This window comes from Trachemys scripta, chromosome 10 (assembly GCF_013100865.1).
Source record: "Trachemys scripta elegans isolate TJP31775 chromosome 10, CAS_Tse_1.0, whole genome shotgun sequence".
Taxonomy (NCBI): Eukaryota; Metazoa; Chordata; order Testudines; family Emydidae; genus Trachemys; species Trachemys scripta.
Window position 1 is genome coordinate 38,956,276 of NC_048307.1, and position 16,587 is coordinate 38,972,862.

General features: G+C 45.2%; 1 protein-coding gene across 14 annotated transcripts in view; it reads left to right on the forward strand.

The window, feature by feature from the left end:
* CCDC78 (coiled-coil domain containing 78) overlaps nt 1–16,587 on the forward strand; it is an 87,478-nt gene that overhangs the window by 40,163 nt on the left and 30,728 nt on the right. For 12 of the 14 annotated variants that reach the window (XR_004647324.1, XR_004647323.1, XR_004647326.1 and 9 more), the window contains 8 exons: nt 1,081–1,167; nt 1,495–1,674; nt 5,089–5,262; nt 5,359–5,409; nt 6,527–6,615; nt 7,396–7,474; nt 8,370–8,495; nt 9,746–9,957. Coding sequence is in view for 10 of the 14 variants with exons in the window: in XM_034782975.1 (XP_034638866.1) it covers nt 1,081–1,167; nt 1,495–1,674; nt 5,089–5,262; nt 5,359–5,409; nt 6,527–6,615; nt 7,396–7,474; nt 8,370–8,495; nt 9,746–9,957 (998 nt within the window). In the remaining 4 variants the exon portion in view is untranslated. The remainder of the gene's footprint in view (nt 1–1,080; nt 1,168–1,494; nt 1,675–5,088; nt 5,263–5,358; nt 5,410–6,526; nt 6,616–7,395; nt 7,475–8,369; nt 8,496–9,745; nt 9,958–16,587) is intronic. The other 2 variants (XM_034782979.1, XM_034782986.1) reach the window with 2 other exon arrangements.

Below are 16,587 nucleotides of genomic sequence, written 5' to 3' on the forward strand. Positions count from 1 at the left end.
TCAGGCAGAACTCCCATTATCTTCAGTGGGACATTTATCTGAGTGAAGACTGAATGAAGACCGTAGGATTTGGCCCACAGATTGGAAACATAAATACAAGGGCTTCTCTTTTTCATAAACCTTGTCAGGCTGGCTAGTCTGGCATTACCCTGTGTGACAAAGTTCTTCCTCTACCTTGGTGGGTCCTGCGCTTATTGGCGGATTTTCTCGCCTCACAGATTCACCATGTGGGTCGGAAAATAGCCCAGATACCTTCCCCTCTGGTAGGGGCCACAGTCCAGGTCAACTCCTCCTGTGTCTGCTCAGGAGTTGGAAGGTTTGGGAGGAACCAGGGCCCATCCTTTATTCCGGGTTCCAGCCCAGGACCCTGTGGACTGCAGCTGTCTAGAGTGCCTCCTGATACAGCTGCACAACAGCTACAACTCTCTGGGCTACTTCCCCATAGCCTCCTCCCAACACCTTCTTTATCCTCACCACAGGACCTTTCTCCTGGTGTTTGATAATGCTTATACTCCTCAGTCTTCCAGCAATATGTCTTCTCACTGTCAGCTCCTCTTGCTCCCAGCTCCTCACATGCATACCACAAACTGCAGTGAGGTCCTTTTTAAACTCATGTGCCCTGATTAGCTAGCCTGTCCTAATTGAGTCTAGCAGTTTCTTAATTGGCTCCAGGTGTCTTAATTATCCTGCCTGTCTTAATTGGTTCTAGCAGGTTCCTGATTACTCTAGTGCAGCCCCTGCTCTGGTCACTCAGGGAACAGAAAACTACTCATCCAGTGATCAGTATATTTGCCCTCTACCAGACTCCTGTACCCCACTGGTCTGGGTCTGTCACACCCGGCAAACTGGAACAGGCATATACCACCTTCGCATAAAGGGGGAGTCACAGAGTCTCTTGAACGGATTCTACAGGGTAAAATATCTCTGATTTCAAAAGTAATTTTTTGAAGAAATCTTACCTCTCATTGTCCTTGAAACCCCACTTATGTCCTGTAAGCCCTCATTTCAGGAAACTGGAATTTCCTGTTGCGGATTTCTGTACCTAAGATTACAGTCCAGTCTCATTTGTGTCTCTCGTAGATTTCTAAGGACCTCATTGATCTCCAGATCGAGACAAACAAAATGAGAGAGCAGTATGAGGCAGAGAACTTTGAACTGAAAAATATGGTACGTGGCACTATAATACTGCATTACATTCTGTATGCATTAGCCCATCTCTGCTGCTCTTCTAAATCATCCTCTGTCAGATACACTGACTCTAGGGCTAGAATCTAGAATCTTTGGTGTGCACCTAATACCCACAGTTTGTCCCTGACTCTTGCTAGAGCTGTCATTCTCCCTTCACTTGCATGAGCATTGAAATGCACTCCCAAACTTGTCAGTTGTGCGCTAAGCCCGATGAGAACCTGTTTGTCCAAGTGAAAACCTCGGAATGTTACACTGCCCCACTCAGTTCCTGTTGTAGAGTCTAATTGTGCCTCCTGCACACTGTAGATCCTGACCCTGGAGAACCATATTCTGGAGTTGGAGCTCCATGATGAGAAGGTCACTGGGGAGCATGATGCCCTACAGGAACGCCTGCACACTGTAGAGACCAATCGCAAGGAGCTGGCTGATGAGTACATCATTCTGAAAAGCAATTATATGGCCCTGGGCAAAGAACATGAACAGGAGGTGAGTGAGACCTGCTAACCTGCTGAGTTTTCCTCACAATGCAGGCTTTGCTCTCACTGATGCTGCCCTCCTCCTCTGTGCACATGCCTGCCTGCTGCCTCTTCAATTTCTACTTTGCTGTTGCTGGAGAACATCTTCCTGTAGGGCCTGGGAAAGAGCATGAATGTGAGCTCCTCACAGAGCAGCCTTATTTGTTAGTGCATGAACCAGGATGTGTAATGGACCGTAAACAAAACAGTGAAACTGCAGTGAAACTACACATAAAATATTGTCAGAATAAACATACTGAACAAATGGAGAAGGATTTTTTGGGGTACTTTCTTTTAGTAATCTTAGTTTCTTTTTACCCATGGGAGGTATGCAATTTTCAGGTGGAAATGTGATTTTCAAGTTGACATGTCCCTTTAAAATTTAAATTATAGTTTTAATGGTATAGTAATAACATCTAGTATATTCAGCCAATGATCTAAGAGCACTTTACAAAGGTAGGTAAGTGTCAATAGACCCATTTTACAGGTATGGAAATAGAAGCACAGAGATTAAGTGATTTGCCCAAAGTCTCACAGCAAGTCAGTGGCAGAGTCAGGATTAGAAATCTAGGGTGAAATCCTGGTTTCATTGAAGTCAATGGGGCCAAGATTTCATCAGTAGTCTCTTGACTTCCTGTCCCCTGCCTTAACCACTGGACTCACTGCTGGAATTGAGTGATTTTCAATTAGCTAGCTGGGACTAGTCACAATGTGTGGCTTTTGCTCATTATTTTTTCAGTACAGATTTTTCAAAAGGAGCCTCAGGTTCAAAACCCGCAGTGGTCTCCTCAGGACACAATGAGCCTCTGACACTCTTCTAATTATGAGCTGTCTGTGAACTTGCCAGTGTGTTGTCATGGCTGCTTGGCCCAAAAGCATCTCTGTGAACTCATTTGTGAGCTCTTGTAAATAACAGGGAGAGTCTCCAAAGCATTATGAAAACAATTCTGTGTTTCTATTCAAAAATTGCTCTGTGTCTGTCCAAGACAAATGAGATTGGCTGGATTGGCCTTTTTAGCCATACGGCCCTTTTGGAGAAGTCCGTCCTCTAAGATGTCAGTCAGTCATTTTGAGGCTGTTAGCAAATTTATTGTAAATCCTCTTTCAAGTCAGTTAATCTGTGGTCTACACTCAGCCCTACCCTTCTTTGCAGGGGTGTGTATGTGTGTGTGTGTGTGGATTTTGATGTTGGCGGTGTGCAGATCAGCCATTGCAAGGCCCCCAAATGGCCATGTAAACTGCCTCCATACTGGGCCATCCACCCTGAAAGGATCAGGATTGCTGTGTAAGGGAGATAAGGAGAAGCTTCAATTGTGCTAACTGGGCCTACAAATTTACCTTGTGAGCTCAACTGTTGAAGGAAAAGAAAGAAAGAAAAGAAAATTCATAAGATGTCCCAATATGCAATAATAACAAATGATGATGGGGAAAGGTGCAAAAGGGAGATAAAAAGACTGAATTAGTCTGAACCAAAAGGCCTCCTGATATAGCTCAAGGACTGTGTTAAGATCATGCCTGGTAAACAAGAAAATGTGGATCCAGAAATCAATTAACTAACATCGATGTGTCCGATATTAGGCCTAATAGGTGGACAAAATAATGGGGAGATGGGCTATTCCAGCCATCACACCCCTTGTGGGTCCTTGAAGAAAGAGGCTTTGGGAGGAAAATACAGAAGAACAGACAGAGGCTACTGGAGTGAGCTTCACCATAATAGCTGCCATCTTCACTGTCTCCTGGGATTCCAGACCTCCTTCGTTCTAATCCTCAGAGATATCCAGACTGGCCAGAGAGAGGGACCCTGATAACATCGCCATCTCTTCCAGTTCCAGCTGAATCCCAAACACTGCCTGGGATGAAACAGGATTGGATTATAACAACAACAGCAACAATGACAGCTCAAGCCCATCTAAACTAACTTCTTCTCTTTGGCCCCAAGGTTGCAGTTATTTCCATTTCAGATACCATCTAAGAGAATGTCCGACCAAGGGGGTGGGTATTTCTTTTGAAAGCTCTCTCCAATGGAAAAGGGAATGGGGATGTTGTTACGATGAACGTCTTATTTCATACTTTACATTTCAAACCCTTTACCTCTTTTTTCCCTTCTTTTCTTTGTCTTTAACAAAAGGTTAAAAGGATTTTTAATGGTGTGTTTGCCATAGTACCAAGCAAGCTGAGGTCTCTGAATACCAAACCCAGATCTTGTTTAACACCGTTTAATGTTGGACAGTGACTGTATTAACACCTTTGGCCCATATATTCCATCTAAATCAATACAATACTTCTTCTGATTTACCGGAGGGTGCTGTGGGGTTCTTCAGGGACATTGGGAGGTTGTGCAACTTCCTTAAAATAGCCCTTTGCAAATCTTGGTCCTGTCTCCCTGTAGCTATCCACATAAAGCAAAATCTCATGCAGCCTTTCTTTTCCTTGGGAGCTCCTGTCAGCTTTTACAGCTGTATCTCTCATCTGTTTGTCAGTCTCTCTTTTCTCCTCCCGTCACTGCCTCAGCCCACCCTATGTTATCTTTTGATCACCCATTATTGAAATGGATGACTAAGGTTACCAAAGCATCACATCCTCCAGGATTCAGCGAATTGGTAACAATTACTCAAACTTGTCCTCAGTCAAAAACCCCATCAGAATTTTGTTATTTAATCCTCCCTTGAGATATGAATTCCCTCACTATTCACTCCAGATCCCCTGTAACTGAGCCTTTCTAGTTGAGATGCTGTTTATCCTTCCAAAATGTGTCAACTTCCTACTGGCACTGCATTGAATCTGAATGGCTAGGTGGTGCTGTGGGTTAATCTACTTCTGGAGGTCTGCGTTCAGCTATAATAAAGATCAAAAATGAAATGACTTGGGTGGCATCAGCCTAGTTCCTAGAGGATATCTGTCCATTTTTTGTAACACCATTCAATTTGGTCACGAAAGGTCCAGGACTAGAATAGTAAGGGGCACTGCAGGTCAGGAGTGAGAGGCATTGGCAGAGCTGAGAGGGTGGGGAAGAGGATTAGCAGGAGGACCTGCAAGTCCTGAATGGCAGAGCTGTGTGAGGGCTCCAGAACTGGAATAGCATGGATGCTGCAGGGGAGAATTGAGGGACATTGGAAAGCTGTGTAAGGAAAAAAATCACACAGCAACACCTCTGCTCTCTCTAGCTGGTTCTAGTTAATGGTACCAGTCCTGCCTTTTCATGAGAATTAAATAGTTCACCACCATATTCAGACAGGTGAGAGAAAAAATCTGCTATCCAGAGGGATAAGAGTGAATGCTTTGTGTATACAAAGAACTGCATGTGCATGATGAATAATACACACTGAGAGCTGGAGAGGGGAAAGATTAAGAAATGAAACAGTTCCCTTCTTGTTTTACTTTGCAGGTTGCTAAGAATGAAGAGCTGAGCATAGAGCTGCTAAACCTGGTCAACCCCAGGAGCTCCCTTCCTCAGTCATGGAGCAACAACTCCCCGTCCCAAGCGCTGGCCAATGAAACCTCAGCTGAGCTGGAAAGGGTGCGGGCTGTGGTCCACCGCCTCTCTGCCCGGAAAGTGAAGGTATGGACTTGTCTGGCCTCCTAGATAGTCTGATCTCCTTGCTTCCGCCAAGAGACCAGAATCTGACCACTGCCCTGTTCTGTTTTTTGAAATCAGCCAGAAGATATAGTTGCCTCTGAACACGAACGTCGAAAACTGGAGAGACATGTGAGTGTGGAACACTGCATGTGTATCTGAGCTGTGTACTTGTGATTATTTATTGTGTGGGGTTCATCCTCCCTGCCCACCCTTCCCCCATGCAAAACATCTGTCAGACTGAATTTGGAGAATTGCCTACACCTAGTTTCTTGAGAGCTGTGTAGTTACCAAATAGCATGTACTCTCTCTTCAGGTTGTTTGTTAGAAAACTGGATCTGCATTGTTTTATACAGTGTTTTATACAGTGACTTCTGCAAGGAGAGGCTGCAACTGGAGGAGCTGGGAGCTTCCCCCAGCCATTTTCATTGGGCAGATATAGACAAGAGTTTTAAAGGAAGTGGGTCTGTGTTACCTGCTAAGTGCATGTTCACCATAATCTCACAGAAGGGTTGGCTCAGTGGTAGCACCTCTGCACTGCTGTGTGCAGGAGACTCCATCCCATTCTCTTGCCCCCAGAGCTGGGAGAGCTGCACAATCAATCCACATAGTATCCCACTGAGGGGAAAAGAGCACAGAAATCACTGAAATCAAGCGAGCTGTGCCTGCTTACGCCAGCAATGTATTCTGCTGATGTTTCAAATTGCTCAACAGTGAATCTTTGACTAGTTAAGGGAGTATTAGCCTTCATTCCTTGGCTGAATGGATGGTGTGAAAATGAGGGATCTTGAGAGCTCTGCTAGGGACACAGATGACCTCCTGGAGGTGGTGGTGATAAAGCAAACCCAGAATGATGGGCTGGAGTAGCCTCTTGCCTTAGTTGCATCATCATTTGTGTGATATTGACTAGTGCTTCAGTACCTGCCATACAGTTTCTCATGGTAAACTGACCCTCCTATCCACATCTCATCTGAGTCCACTCTTAGTATGATGATACCTATGCAGCCAGGATAGATTTAACACAACCTTCCTATTGTATTAGCTGTATTGTAGTGTATTAGCTGCTCCCTATTCAGTCTGCCCTTTCCCCTGCATTTCACTTGGCCCCCGTTAGCACACATCTTCCCAGCAAGTGGCAATCCGTTAGGTAACTGGTAATTTTTTCTCATTCTCAGTGAGCTTTCTCTGCAGTTCAGTCATTCTCTTTTGCAGGATGCCTTTCATCTTCCCATTCATTCTTGTCCTTTAGATGCTTGGAAACCAGGATCACATAAAAGCTGAGATTGAAAAGATGAAGCAAACGTATGATTCTCAGCAACAGAAGCTGGAACAGAGAGTGTGAGTGTTTGAGGCCATCCCACCCCCTAGTACAGTTGTCTGCCTGGCCCCTCGCACTGGAATATCTCAGCCTCACCAACATGAACAAATTGAATAGCATCCCCATTTTACAGCTAGAGATAAAGGCTAGGAGTCTCAAGGGGCCCTGTGGCTTTTAGGTGCCTGTCCCCTATTGAAGTGGGATTTGGGTCCCTAAATCCCTGATGCCCCTTTGAAAATTGGAACCTAACTGACATGCCCTGGATCACACAGAGTCTGTGACAGAGCATGAACTGAGCCCAGGACTCCCGAGTCCCTGTGTCTTGAGCATATGATCATTCTTCCTTCCATCAATAGGCAGAGACTGAGGAGCTCAGTTCATGCTAGGGGAAAGGCTGGTACTGGGGGGGGGGGGGTTGCTCTCCCTTTCACATTAGCAGGCTTGGGATGAAATTTGCCTTTGGTTTCAAGTGAACTGAGTTTGATGGTCTCAGCCTAGCATACAGTGGTCCACAGTTGGTAGTATCTGCTTAGGAGATACCTGTACCTGGATATCAGGCTTGTTTGGGCTGCTCAGCCTTGAGGACATAAATTGGCAATGTTGCATGGAGCTGTGGGGTAGGACAGGTGTATAGCTCCTGCCTATGCTTTTTATGGCTCTAATCAATACTATCGGTTCCTTGCCTTAAGTATTACAGTATGCCAAATGGCCAGGACAGTATTCTGGGCCAATGGAGCAGCCATTGATGGAAGAGCACCTCAGTGATTAAAGTGAACATGTTCCCCATTCTGTGTATGCAGGGTGGCAATGGGGAAGGAGCTGCAGCAGTCCAAGAGAGTGATTCGCAATACTCAGCACAAACTGGTGGAGCAGTCAGTGGTAAGATCCCTAGGACCCATCCTCTGACACTGTGACTCACCTAGATTGTCAGCTTCTCCTTTGGTTATACAGCACCATACACTAGTAACTTGGAGCCAATAGCAAGATGGGTGAGGCTCTGATCTGGAAGTCTCCCCTCCATGAAGTCTTGTCAGCATCTCATTCTGCAGGAGGGCTTGATCAATCTCAACTGTTTCTGATAGCAGGGTCAGACGATATCCAGGAAAAACGCCTGTATACAGCACATTTGTGCAGCACTATGGAGCAGGGCCAGCTCATCCTCCATGGATGTGTCAAGTTTTGTGCTTCTGTCTCTAAGAAGCCAGAAACTGTCATTTCCTCTGGATAAATGAACCCCCTTAGTACCTGGAAGATTCAGTTCTTCAATACTAAGGGGCTATGTAAATGAGTTGCTGAGTCTTAGTCCAATTCTTAGTTATTGAACAGCTCTGTGCCTCAGATTCCCTATCTATAAAATAGAGGCAATAAGAATTTCCTCCCTCACAAGGTTCTGAGGCTTCATTCCATAATGCTTGTAAAGTGTTTTGAGATCCCCAGAGGGAAGGTGCCAATGAAGTGCTCAGTTGGTGCCCAGATTCTCTGGGGGATGGGGGCAGCATAGAAATATGTGCAGTAAACATTTCCTGAGTTGTTCTTGGATGACAGCAGAATCTTCCCTCCCTCTCTGCCCCTTATGAACTGTCTCTTGTGGTCCCTTATGGCCTGCTTTTAAATAGTGCCCCTTTCCTGGGAAAGTGGACTGTTTGAAAGTAAAGTTTCTAAGTTAACCTTCCTTTTCCTATTGAATACTAGTGATTAAAGCTCTTCTGGCCAATAGGAGGCTCAGGGAAGAGCCTGATTCCCTGGGGGTGACTGTATGCTTCCTGTGCTGTAGGTGCTGCTCACCTCTCAGAGCCAGCTCAAAGAGGTGGAGGTTGAGAATTCCCAACTGCAACTTCAGCTGAAGGAACTGAATGAGGAATATCGCTGTCGTCTTACTCAGTACATCAAGGACCTGGCGGTGAGGATCCCTGCCACGTATGGGCATCTGCATTTCCTTTCTTTGGGTTTAGTTATTCCTTCTGGTTTTACAGGGCAGACATTTGAGTTTGGGTACTGCCCACTGCTCTCAAACCACCGCTGTTTCCCTCTTCGAGCTGCAGGCTAGTGGAACATGCAGTGCAGTAATACCACTCTGTCTGATGGCTGTAGGGAGAGTTGAAGAATGGGATCTTTTCTCCCTCTTTATGAAAGTCTAACTGTACACTGCATGTGCTCTGATTGCAGCCAATGAGTCTGGGGGCAGGAGTACCCAAATCATTCCTTGCACCAGATTTCCCATGTGACAGCCCAGAACAATCACTGAGTCTCTGCCATGTCTCTCTCTCGGTCAAGTTATTTTAATTGCACTTTCATTTTATTTATTATGGCTACTTTTCAATTGGCTTCTAAACCCAGTTCCCTGGAAGTCTCTCTCAGCAGGCCAGACTGTGCCACTTTTAGCTTCACAGTGTGCTGAGTCCATGGTTTGTGGTAAAAGAATCCTCCCTTTTTTCCTCCGGGAGGAAACATGATCCATGGCCCCTTCACCTTTCCTGCTGTATCACAGAATCTTGTAACATGAGTGGCCTAAGGTTATTATGGGAATACATTTCTCTGGCATGCAACCAGTCTTGCAGAGGATCACTGAGGACTCAGAGCATTGCAGAAGTGTCAGACTTCATGGCATAGGACCTACACTGATCCCTGAGTACATTCTGCAGGACAGTTCATTGAGAAAAATTGGCCATATCTTGGAAGAAATCTGCTAGTCTCTCCACCCAAGGTAGCAGTACAGAGTCTTTGCCAACAGCTCCAAGAGATCGCAGTGTGGTGATGGATCAAGAGAACAATTGAAGGGAACCTTTGCTAAGAACAGTTCAGTTTCTAATAGAGCTTCTGAACAAACAAGGAGTCAGAGATAGTGTGGCCTAATAGAGTGAGCAGAGGAATAGAAGCCAGCACTCCCACCTCTGCCACTGACTGTGTGTCCAAGGCATTAACGTCTCTGTGCCTCATTTTCCCCACTTGTTGGAGGCTAGTTAGTTTGTACTGCACTTACTAATTGGAAAGTGCTGTAAATTTTAAGCATTCTGATGAGGAGGAGTTCTCCTGTGTACCGCCATGCAGGACAGGGAGTAGCCATCCTAATACATTGGTCGAGTGTCTTAGGAAACAGCCATTCCTTGTCCAGCAGTCTGCTTGAGCTGATTTCCTTCTCTGTGTTTAAAGGAATATATGGACAGTAAATCAAATGCTTCTAAGGTGCCTAACAAAGTACCAGCTGACCATGCTTACATGAAGCGCTTTGTGGATGGCATGGTGAAGGACATTCGGGCTGCCCATAAATCTCGGGAGGAGCAGCTGGCTGGAGCTGTGCGTAGTTACAAGAAGCGCATGCAGAACCTTGTCAAGAGGCATGAAAACCTGCTGATTGCTTATAGGTAGGTCAGGGGGCTTTTGAGTCTTTTCTGTAGCCATGAAAGATCATCATCCCTCTAAAGCACCCAGGTAAGGACTGCTTAGAACAATTTGGGCTCTATAGTCCTTCAGAGCAACACCACACCATCCTCTATTAATGGTGGAGAGGCAACCAGAGGCTAGTGATTGGAACGGAGAATTTGTGGTCTGGAGACTTGGGTTCTGTTTTTGACTCGCTAAACACTCTTGAAAATCAGAAGCAAAGTGTCTCAACTTATGCACCCAAAATTGGGACTCTTTTCAAAATTCAGGCATTCTTTGTGCCTTAGTTTCCTACTATGTAAAATGTGAATTAAGACACTGGCTAAACTTTGTAAAGCTCTATAGACAAGAGGTGCAGTACAAATGCACAGCACTTACCATATATACTCGTTCATAAGCCGAATATTTTTGGTAAAAATGTGGTGCATCAAAGAGCGGGGGTTGGCTTATAAATGGGTCTACACCAAAATGTGATGGTTTTAAACTCTATGGAATCATTGAATTGAATATCTAATACATTGTCATTTTGTTTACCTGGAGCGTCTGCAGGCATGGAGCCCCTCAGCTCCCTGTGGCTGGGAACGGCAAACCGGAAGTTCCCGAATCTCCCATTGGCTGGGAATGGCGAACTGCGGCCACAGAGAGCTATGGGGCTCCATGCCTGTAGACGCTCCAAGTAAATAAAACATCCCGTCAGCGGCCTACTCTGACAGGTTGGGAGCCAAAGTTTGCCGACCCATTTATTGATGTCAACACTGCACCCTTTTAAAGTTGCAAAGGCTTTGTTTAGTGGACTAGATTGGCTTGAAATGGACCTCATAAGTCTCGAGCCAATATGAAAATATAATGTGCAGAATTGATGAAATCTCTAATAAAATTGAAACAGCCTGTTATCATAGAATCTCATGGTTGGAAGGGACTTCAGGAGGTCATCTAGTCCAACCCCCTGCTCAAAGCAGGACCAATCCCCAGACAGATTTTTGCCCCAGATCCCTAAATGGTCCCCTCAAGGATTGAACTCACAACCTTGGGTTTAGCAGGCCAATGCTCAAACCACTGAGCTACCCCTCCCTACATGCCCATCTACAGGGCTGCTTTGAAATAAACAAAGAACAATAATAATTTGACAATGATAAAGCAAGTGACATTCCTATATAAAGTCCTACAAAATCTATAACTACTATAATAATAATAATCTATTTTCATACTAGTATTTAAAATGAACAATGGTGAAATCAAAAGAAAAAGGTCTTATCATGCAGCGCTCAAACTTAAAGTTGTTGAATATGCAGACACAAACAAGAATTGTGCCACTGCTCGTGAATTCTGTATCAATGAGAAGCAAGTAAGAGAATGGCAAAAAAATAAAACACTAAAAGACATTCCAAGAAGCAAGAAAAAATGACCAATGAGTGTGCTTCATTTCCTGAGCTAGAGAAAGATCTCAATAATTGGGTTCTTGAATGTCGACAAAATGGGTACATTGTCACTAGAACTGGAATTCGTTTGCGTGCTCTGCAAATGTCGAAAGACGACAAATACAAGTCAGTAAAGTCATCAATGTTTGTTGCATCAGCGGATTGGTGTACTCGCTTCATGAACTGTCATGGTCTCTGTCTTCGTCAGCGAACAATGATAGCGCAAAAGCTGCCTAGAGATCTGGAAGAAAACATTGAATCTTTCCAAAGGTTTATTATAAAATATCAAAAGGAATATGCATTTGAACTGTCACAAATAGGAAATATGAATGAAACACCAATGACATTTGATCTCCTGTGCAACAGAACAATAACCGGTGTTGGTGAAAATACAGTTTTAATTAACTGGCCATGAAAAAAATCCATTTTACGGTGGTTTTATCATGTTTGGCAAATGGATCAAAGCTCCCTCCTGTTATTTTTAAAAGAAAAACCTTGCCTAAAAACATAAAATTTCCTGATGGTGTCATCGTACGTGCACACGAAAAGGGATGGATGGATGAAAGTGGGACTATTGAATGGCTGGAAAAAGTGTGGAATAAGAGACCAGGAGCACTTTTCAAGAAACCTGCTATGCTCACTTGGAACATGTTCAGGGCACACAAGATGGATGAGGTGAAAAATGTGGCCAAAAATATGAAAACTACTTTGGTTGTAATACCTGAAGGCTTAACTTCAGTTCTACAACCGCTTGATGTCTGCCTGAACAAACCCTTTAAAGACAGGCTACGCAAAATGTGGTCTGAAACTCTGAATGGATGTGCTCAGGCATGGCGAAGTTGACAAAAGGCGGGAATCTTATGAAGCCCGAAATCCATCTGATCGCCCAGTGGATCCAAGGACGCATGGGTGTCCATTCCCTCGGAAATGGTAGAAAAATCATTTAGGAAATGCTGTATTAGCAATGCACTCGACGGGTCAGAAGATGATGCCATATTTGATGATGACACAACAGAGGCTGATGATGAGAAGGAATCTGAGTCTGAAGACAACACTGCCGAGATTACGATGACAATACAGGTGCAGCTGTGACTGAAGCCAAATTTAATGAACTGTTTGGTGAATCAGAGACTGATTCAGACTTTGAAGAATTTTAAGACTTTTTAAAGTCTCATATTGTTTTGTTTTAAATATCCATTTACTGATTTTAAATAGTGACTGTAATTTTGAAGGTGAATACATATTTGTTCAGTTATTAGAACAACAACAGTTTTTTCGTTAGAGTACATTAAAATAATTCTAGCAAAACTTTTGAGTGTTTCTTGTGATGCCAGTTTTTAAAATATAGCAGGGGTTGGCAAAGTCCCACAGCTCCCATTGGCTGGGAACGGCAAACTACGGACACTGGGAGCTGAGGGGCTCCGTGCCTGCAGACGCTCCAAGTAAACAAAATGTCCCGACCTGCCAGCGGCTTACCCTGATGGGCCAGGAGCAAAAGTTTGACAACCCCTGAAATATAGGGTCGGATTATGAAAGGGTCATGCAGTTTTTGCTATTTTTACCTAACCATCTTGGGGGGTTGGCTTATAAACAAATGGGCTAATGAACGAGTATATATGGTAGAATCATAGAATATCAGGGTTGGAAGGGACCTCAGGAGGTCATCTAGTCCAACCCCCTGCTCAAAGCAGGACCAATTCCCAACTAAATCATCTCAGCCAGGGGTTTGTCAAGCCTGACCTTAAAGTATCAGGGGGTAGCCGTGTTAGTCTGTATCTACAAAAACAACAAGGAGTCTGGTGGCACCTTAAAGACTAACAGATTTATTTGGGCATAACCTTTCGTGGGTAAAAACCTCACGACCTTAAAAACCTCTAAGGAAGGAGATTCCACCACCTCCCTAGGTAACCCATTCCAGTGCTTCACCACCCTCCTAGTGAAAAAGTTTTTCCTAATATCCAACCTAAACCTCCCCAACTGCAACTTGAGACCATTACTCCTTGTTCTGTCATCAGGTACCACTGAGAACAGTCTAGATCCATCCGCTTTGGAACCCTCTTTCAGGTAATTGAAAGCAGCTATCAAATCTCCCCTCATTCTTCTCTTCTGCAGACTAATCAATCCCAGTTCCCTCAGCCTCTCCTCATAAGTCATGTGCTCCAGTCCCCTAATCATTTTTGTTGCCCTCCGCTGGACTCTTTCCAATTTTTCCACACCCTTCTTGTAGTGTGGGGCCCAAAACTGGACACAGTACTCCAGATCAGGCCTCACCAATGCTGAATAGAGGGGAATGATCACGTCCCTCCATCTGCTGGCAATGCCCCTACTTATACAGCCCAAAATGCCGTTAGCCTTCTTGGCAACAAGGGCACACTGTTGACTCATATCCAGCTTCTCGTCCACTGTATCCCCTAGGTCCTTTTCTGAAGAACTGCTTCCTAGCCATTCTGTCCCTAGTCTGTAACAGTGAATGGGATTCTTCCGTCCTAAGTACAGGACTCTGCACTTGTCCTTGTTGAACCTCATCAGGTTTCTTTTGGACCAATCCTCTAATTTGTGTACGTCCCTCTGTATCCGATCCCTACCCTCTAGTGTATCTACCACGCCTCCTAGTTTAGTGTCATCTGCAAACTTGCTGAGAGTGCAGTCCACACCATCCTCCAGATCATTAATAAAGATATTAAACAAAACCGGCCCCAGGACCGACCTCTGGGGCACTCCACTTGAAACCGGCTGACAACTAGACATGGAGCCATTGATCACTACCCGTTGAGCCCAACGAACTAGCCAGCTTTCTATCCACCTTCTAGTCCATTCATTCAGCCCATACTATTTTAACTTGCTGGCAAGAATACTGTGGGAGACTGTATCAAAAGCTTTGTTAAAGTCAAGGAATAACACATCCACTGCTTTCCCCTCATCCACAGACCCAGTTATCTCCTCACAGAAGGCAATTAGGTTAGTCAGGCATGATTTGCCCTTGGTGAATCCATGCTGACTGTTCCTGATCACTTTCCTCTCCTCTAAGTGCTTCAGAATTGATTCCTTGAGGACCTGCTCCATGATTTTTCCAGGGACAGAGGTGAGGCTGACTGGCCTGTAGTTCCCTGGATCCTCCTTCTTCCCTTTTTTAAAGATGGGCACTACATTAGCCTTTTTCCAGTCATCCGGGACCTCCCTTGATCGCCGTGAGTTTTCAAAGATAATGGCCCATGGCTCTGCAATCACATCTGCCAACTCCTTTAGCACCCTCGGATGCAGCGCATCCGGCCCCATGGACTTGTGCTCGTCCAGTTTTTCTAAATAGTCCCGAACCGCTTCTTTCTCCACAGAGGGCTGGTCACCTTCTCCCCATACTGTGCTGTCAAGTGTAGCAGTCTGGGAGCTGACCTTGTTCGTGAAGACAGAGACAAAAAAAATCATTGAGTACATTAGCTTTTTCCACATCCTCTGTTACTAGGTTGCGTCCCTCATTCAGTAAGGGGACCACACCTTCCTTGACTTTCTTCTTGTAGCTAACATACCTGAAGAAACCCTTCTTGTTACTCTTAACATCTCTTGCTAGCTGCAACTCCAAGAGTGATTTGGCCTTCCTGATTTCACTCCTGCATGTCTGAGCAATATTTTTATACTCCTCCCTGGTCAGTTGTCCAATCTTCCACTTCTTGTAGCTTCTTTTTTGCGTTTAAGATCAGCAAGGATTTCACTGTTAAGCCAAGCTGGTCGCCTGCCATATTTACTGTTCTTTCTACACATTGGGATGGTTTTTTCCTGCAACCTCAATAAGGATTCTTTAAAATACAGCCAGCTCTCCTGGACTCCTTTCCCCTTCATGTTATTCTCCCAGGGGATCCTGCCCATCAGTTCCCTGAGGGAGTCAAAGTCTGCTTTTCTGAAGTCCAGGGTCTGTATTCTGCTGCTCTCCTTTCTTCCTTGTGTCAGGATCCTGAACTCTACCATCTCATGGTCACTGCCTCCCAGGTTCCCACCCACTTTTGCTTCCCCTACTAATTCTTCCCGGTTTGTGAGCAGCAGGTCAAGAAAAGCTCTGCCCCTAGTTGGTTCCTCCAGCACTTGCACCAGGAAATTGTCCCCTATACTTTCCAAAAACTTCCTGGATTGTCTGTACACCGCTGTATTGCTCTTCCAGCAGATATCAGGGTGACTAAAGTCTCCCATGAGAACCAGGGCCAGCGATCTAGTAACTTCTACTAGTTTCCAGAAGAAAGCCTCGTCCACCTCATCCCCCTGGTCTGGTGGTCTATAGCAGACTCCCACCACAACATCACCCTTGTTGCTCACACTTCTAAACTTAATCCAGAGACTCTCAGGTTTTTCTGCAGTTTCATACCGGAGCTCTGAGCAGTCATACTCCTCTCTTACATACAATGCAACTCCTCCACCTTTTCTGTCCTGCCTGTCCTTCCTGAACAGTTTATATCCATCCATGACAGTACTCCAATCATGTGAGTTATCCCACCAAGTCTCTGTTATTCCAATGACATCATAGTTCCTTGACTGTGCCAGGACTTCCAGTTCTCCCTGCTTGTTTCCCAGGCTTCTTGCATTTGTGTATAGGCACTTTAGATAACTCACTGATTGTCCCGCTTTCTCAGTCTGAGACAGGAGTCCTCCCCTCTTGCACTCTCCTGCTCGTGCTTCCTCCCGGTATCCCATTTGTCCACTTACCTCAGGGCTTGTGTCTCCTTCCCCTGGTGAACCTAGTTTAAAGCCCTCCTCACTAGGTTAGCCAGCCTGCTTGCGAAGATGTTCTTCCCTCTCTTCATTAGGTGGAGCCCGTCTCTGCCTAGCATTCCTCCTTCTTGGAACACCATCCCATGGTCGAAGAATCCAAAGCCTTCTCTCTGACACCTTCTCTCTGCGTAGCCATTCGTTGACTTCCACAATTCAACAGTCTCTACCCAGGCCTTTTCCCTGCACAGGGAGGATGGACGAGAACACCACTTGCGCCTCAAACACCTTTATCCTCCTTCCCAGAGCCACGTAGTCTGCAGTGATTCGCTCAAGCCAATTCTTGGCAGTATCATTGGTGCCCACGTGGAGAAGCAGGAAGGGGTAGCAATCCGAGGGCTTGATGAGTCTCGGCAGTCTCTCCGTCACATCGGGAATCCTAGCTCCTGGCAAGCAGCAGACCTCTCGGTTTTCTCAGTCGGGGCGGCAGATAGATGACTC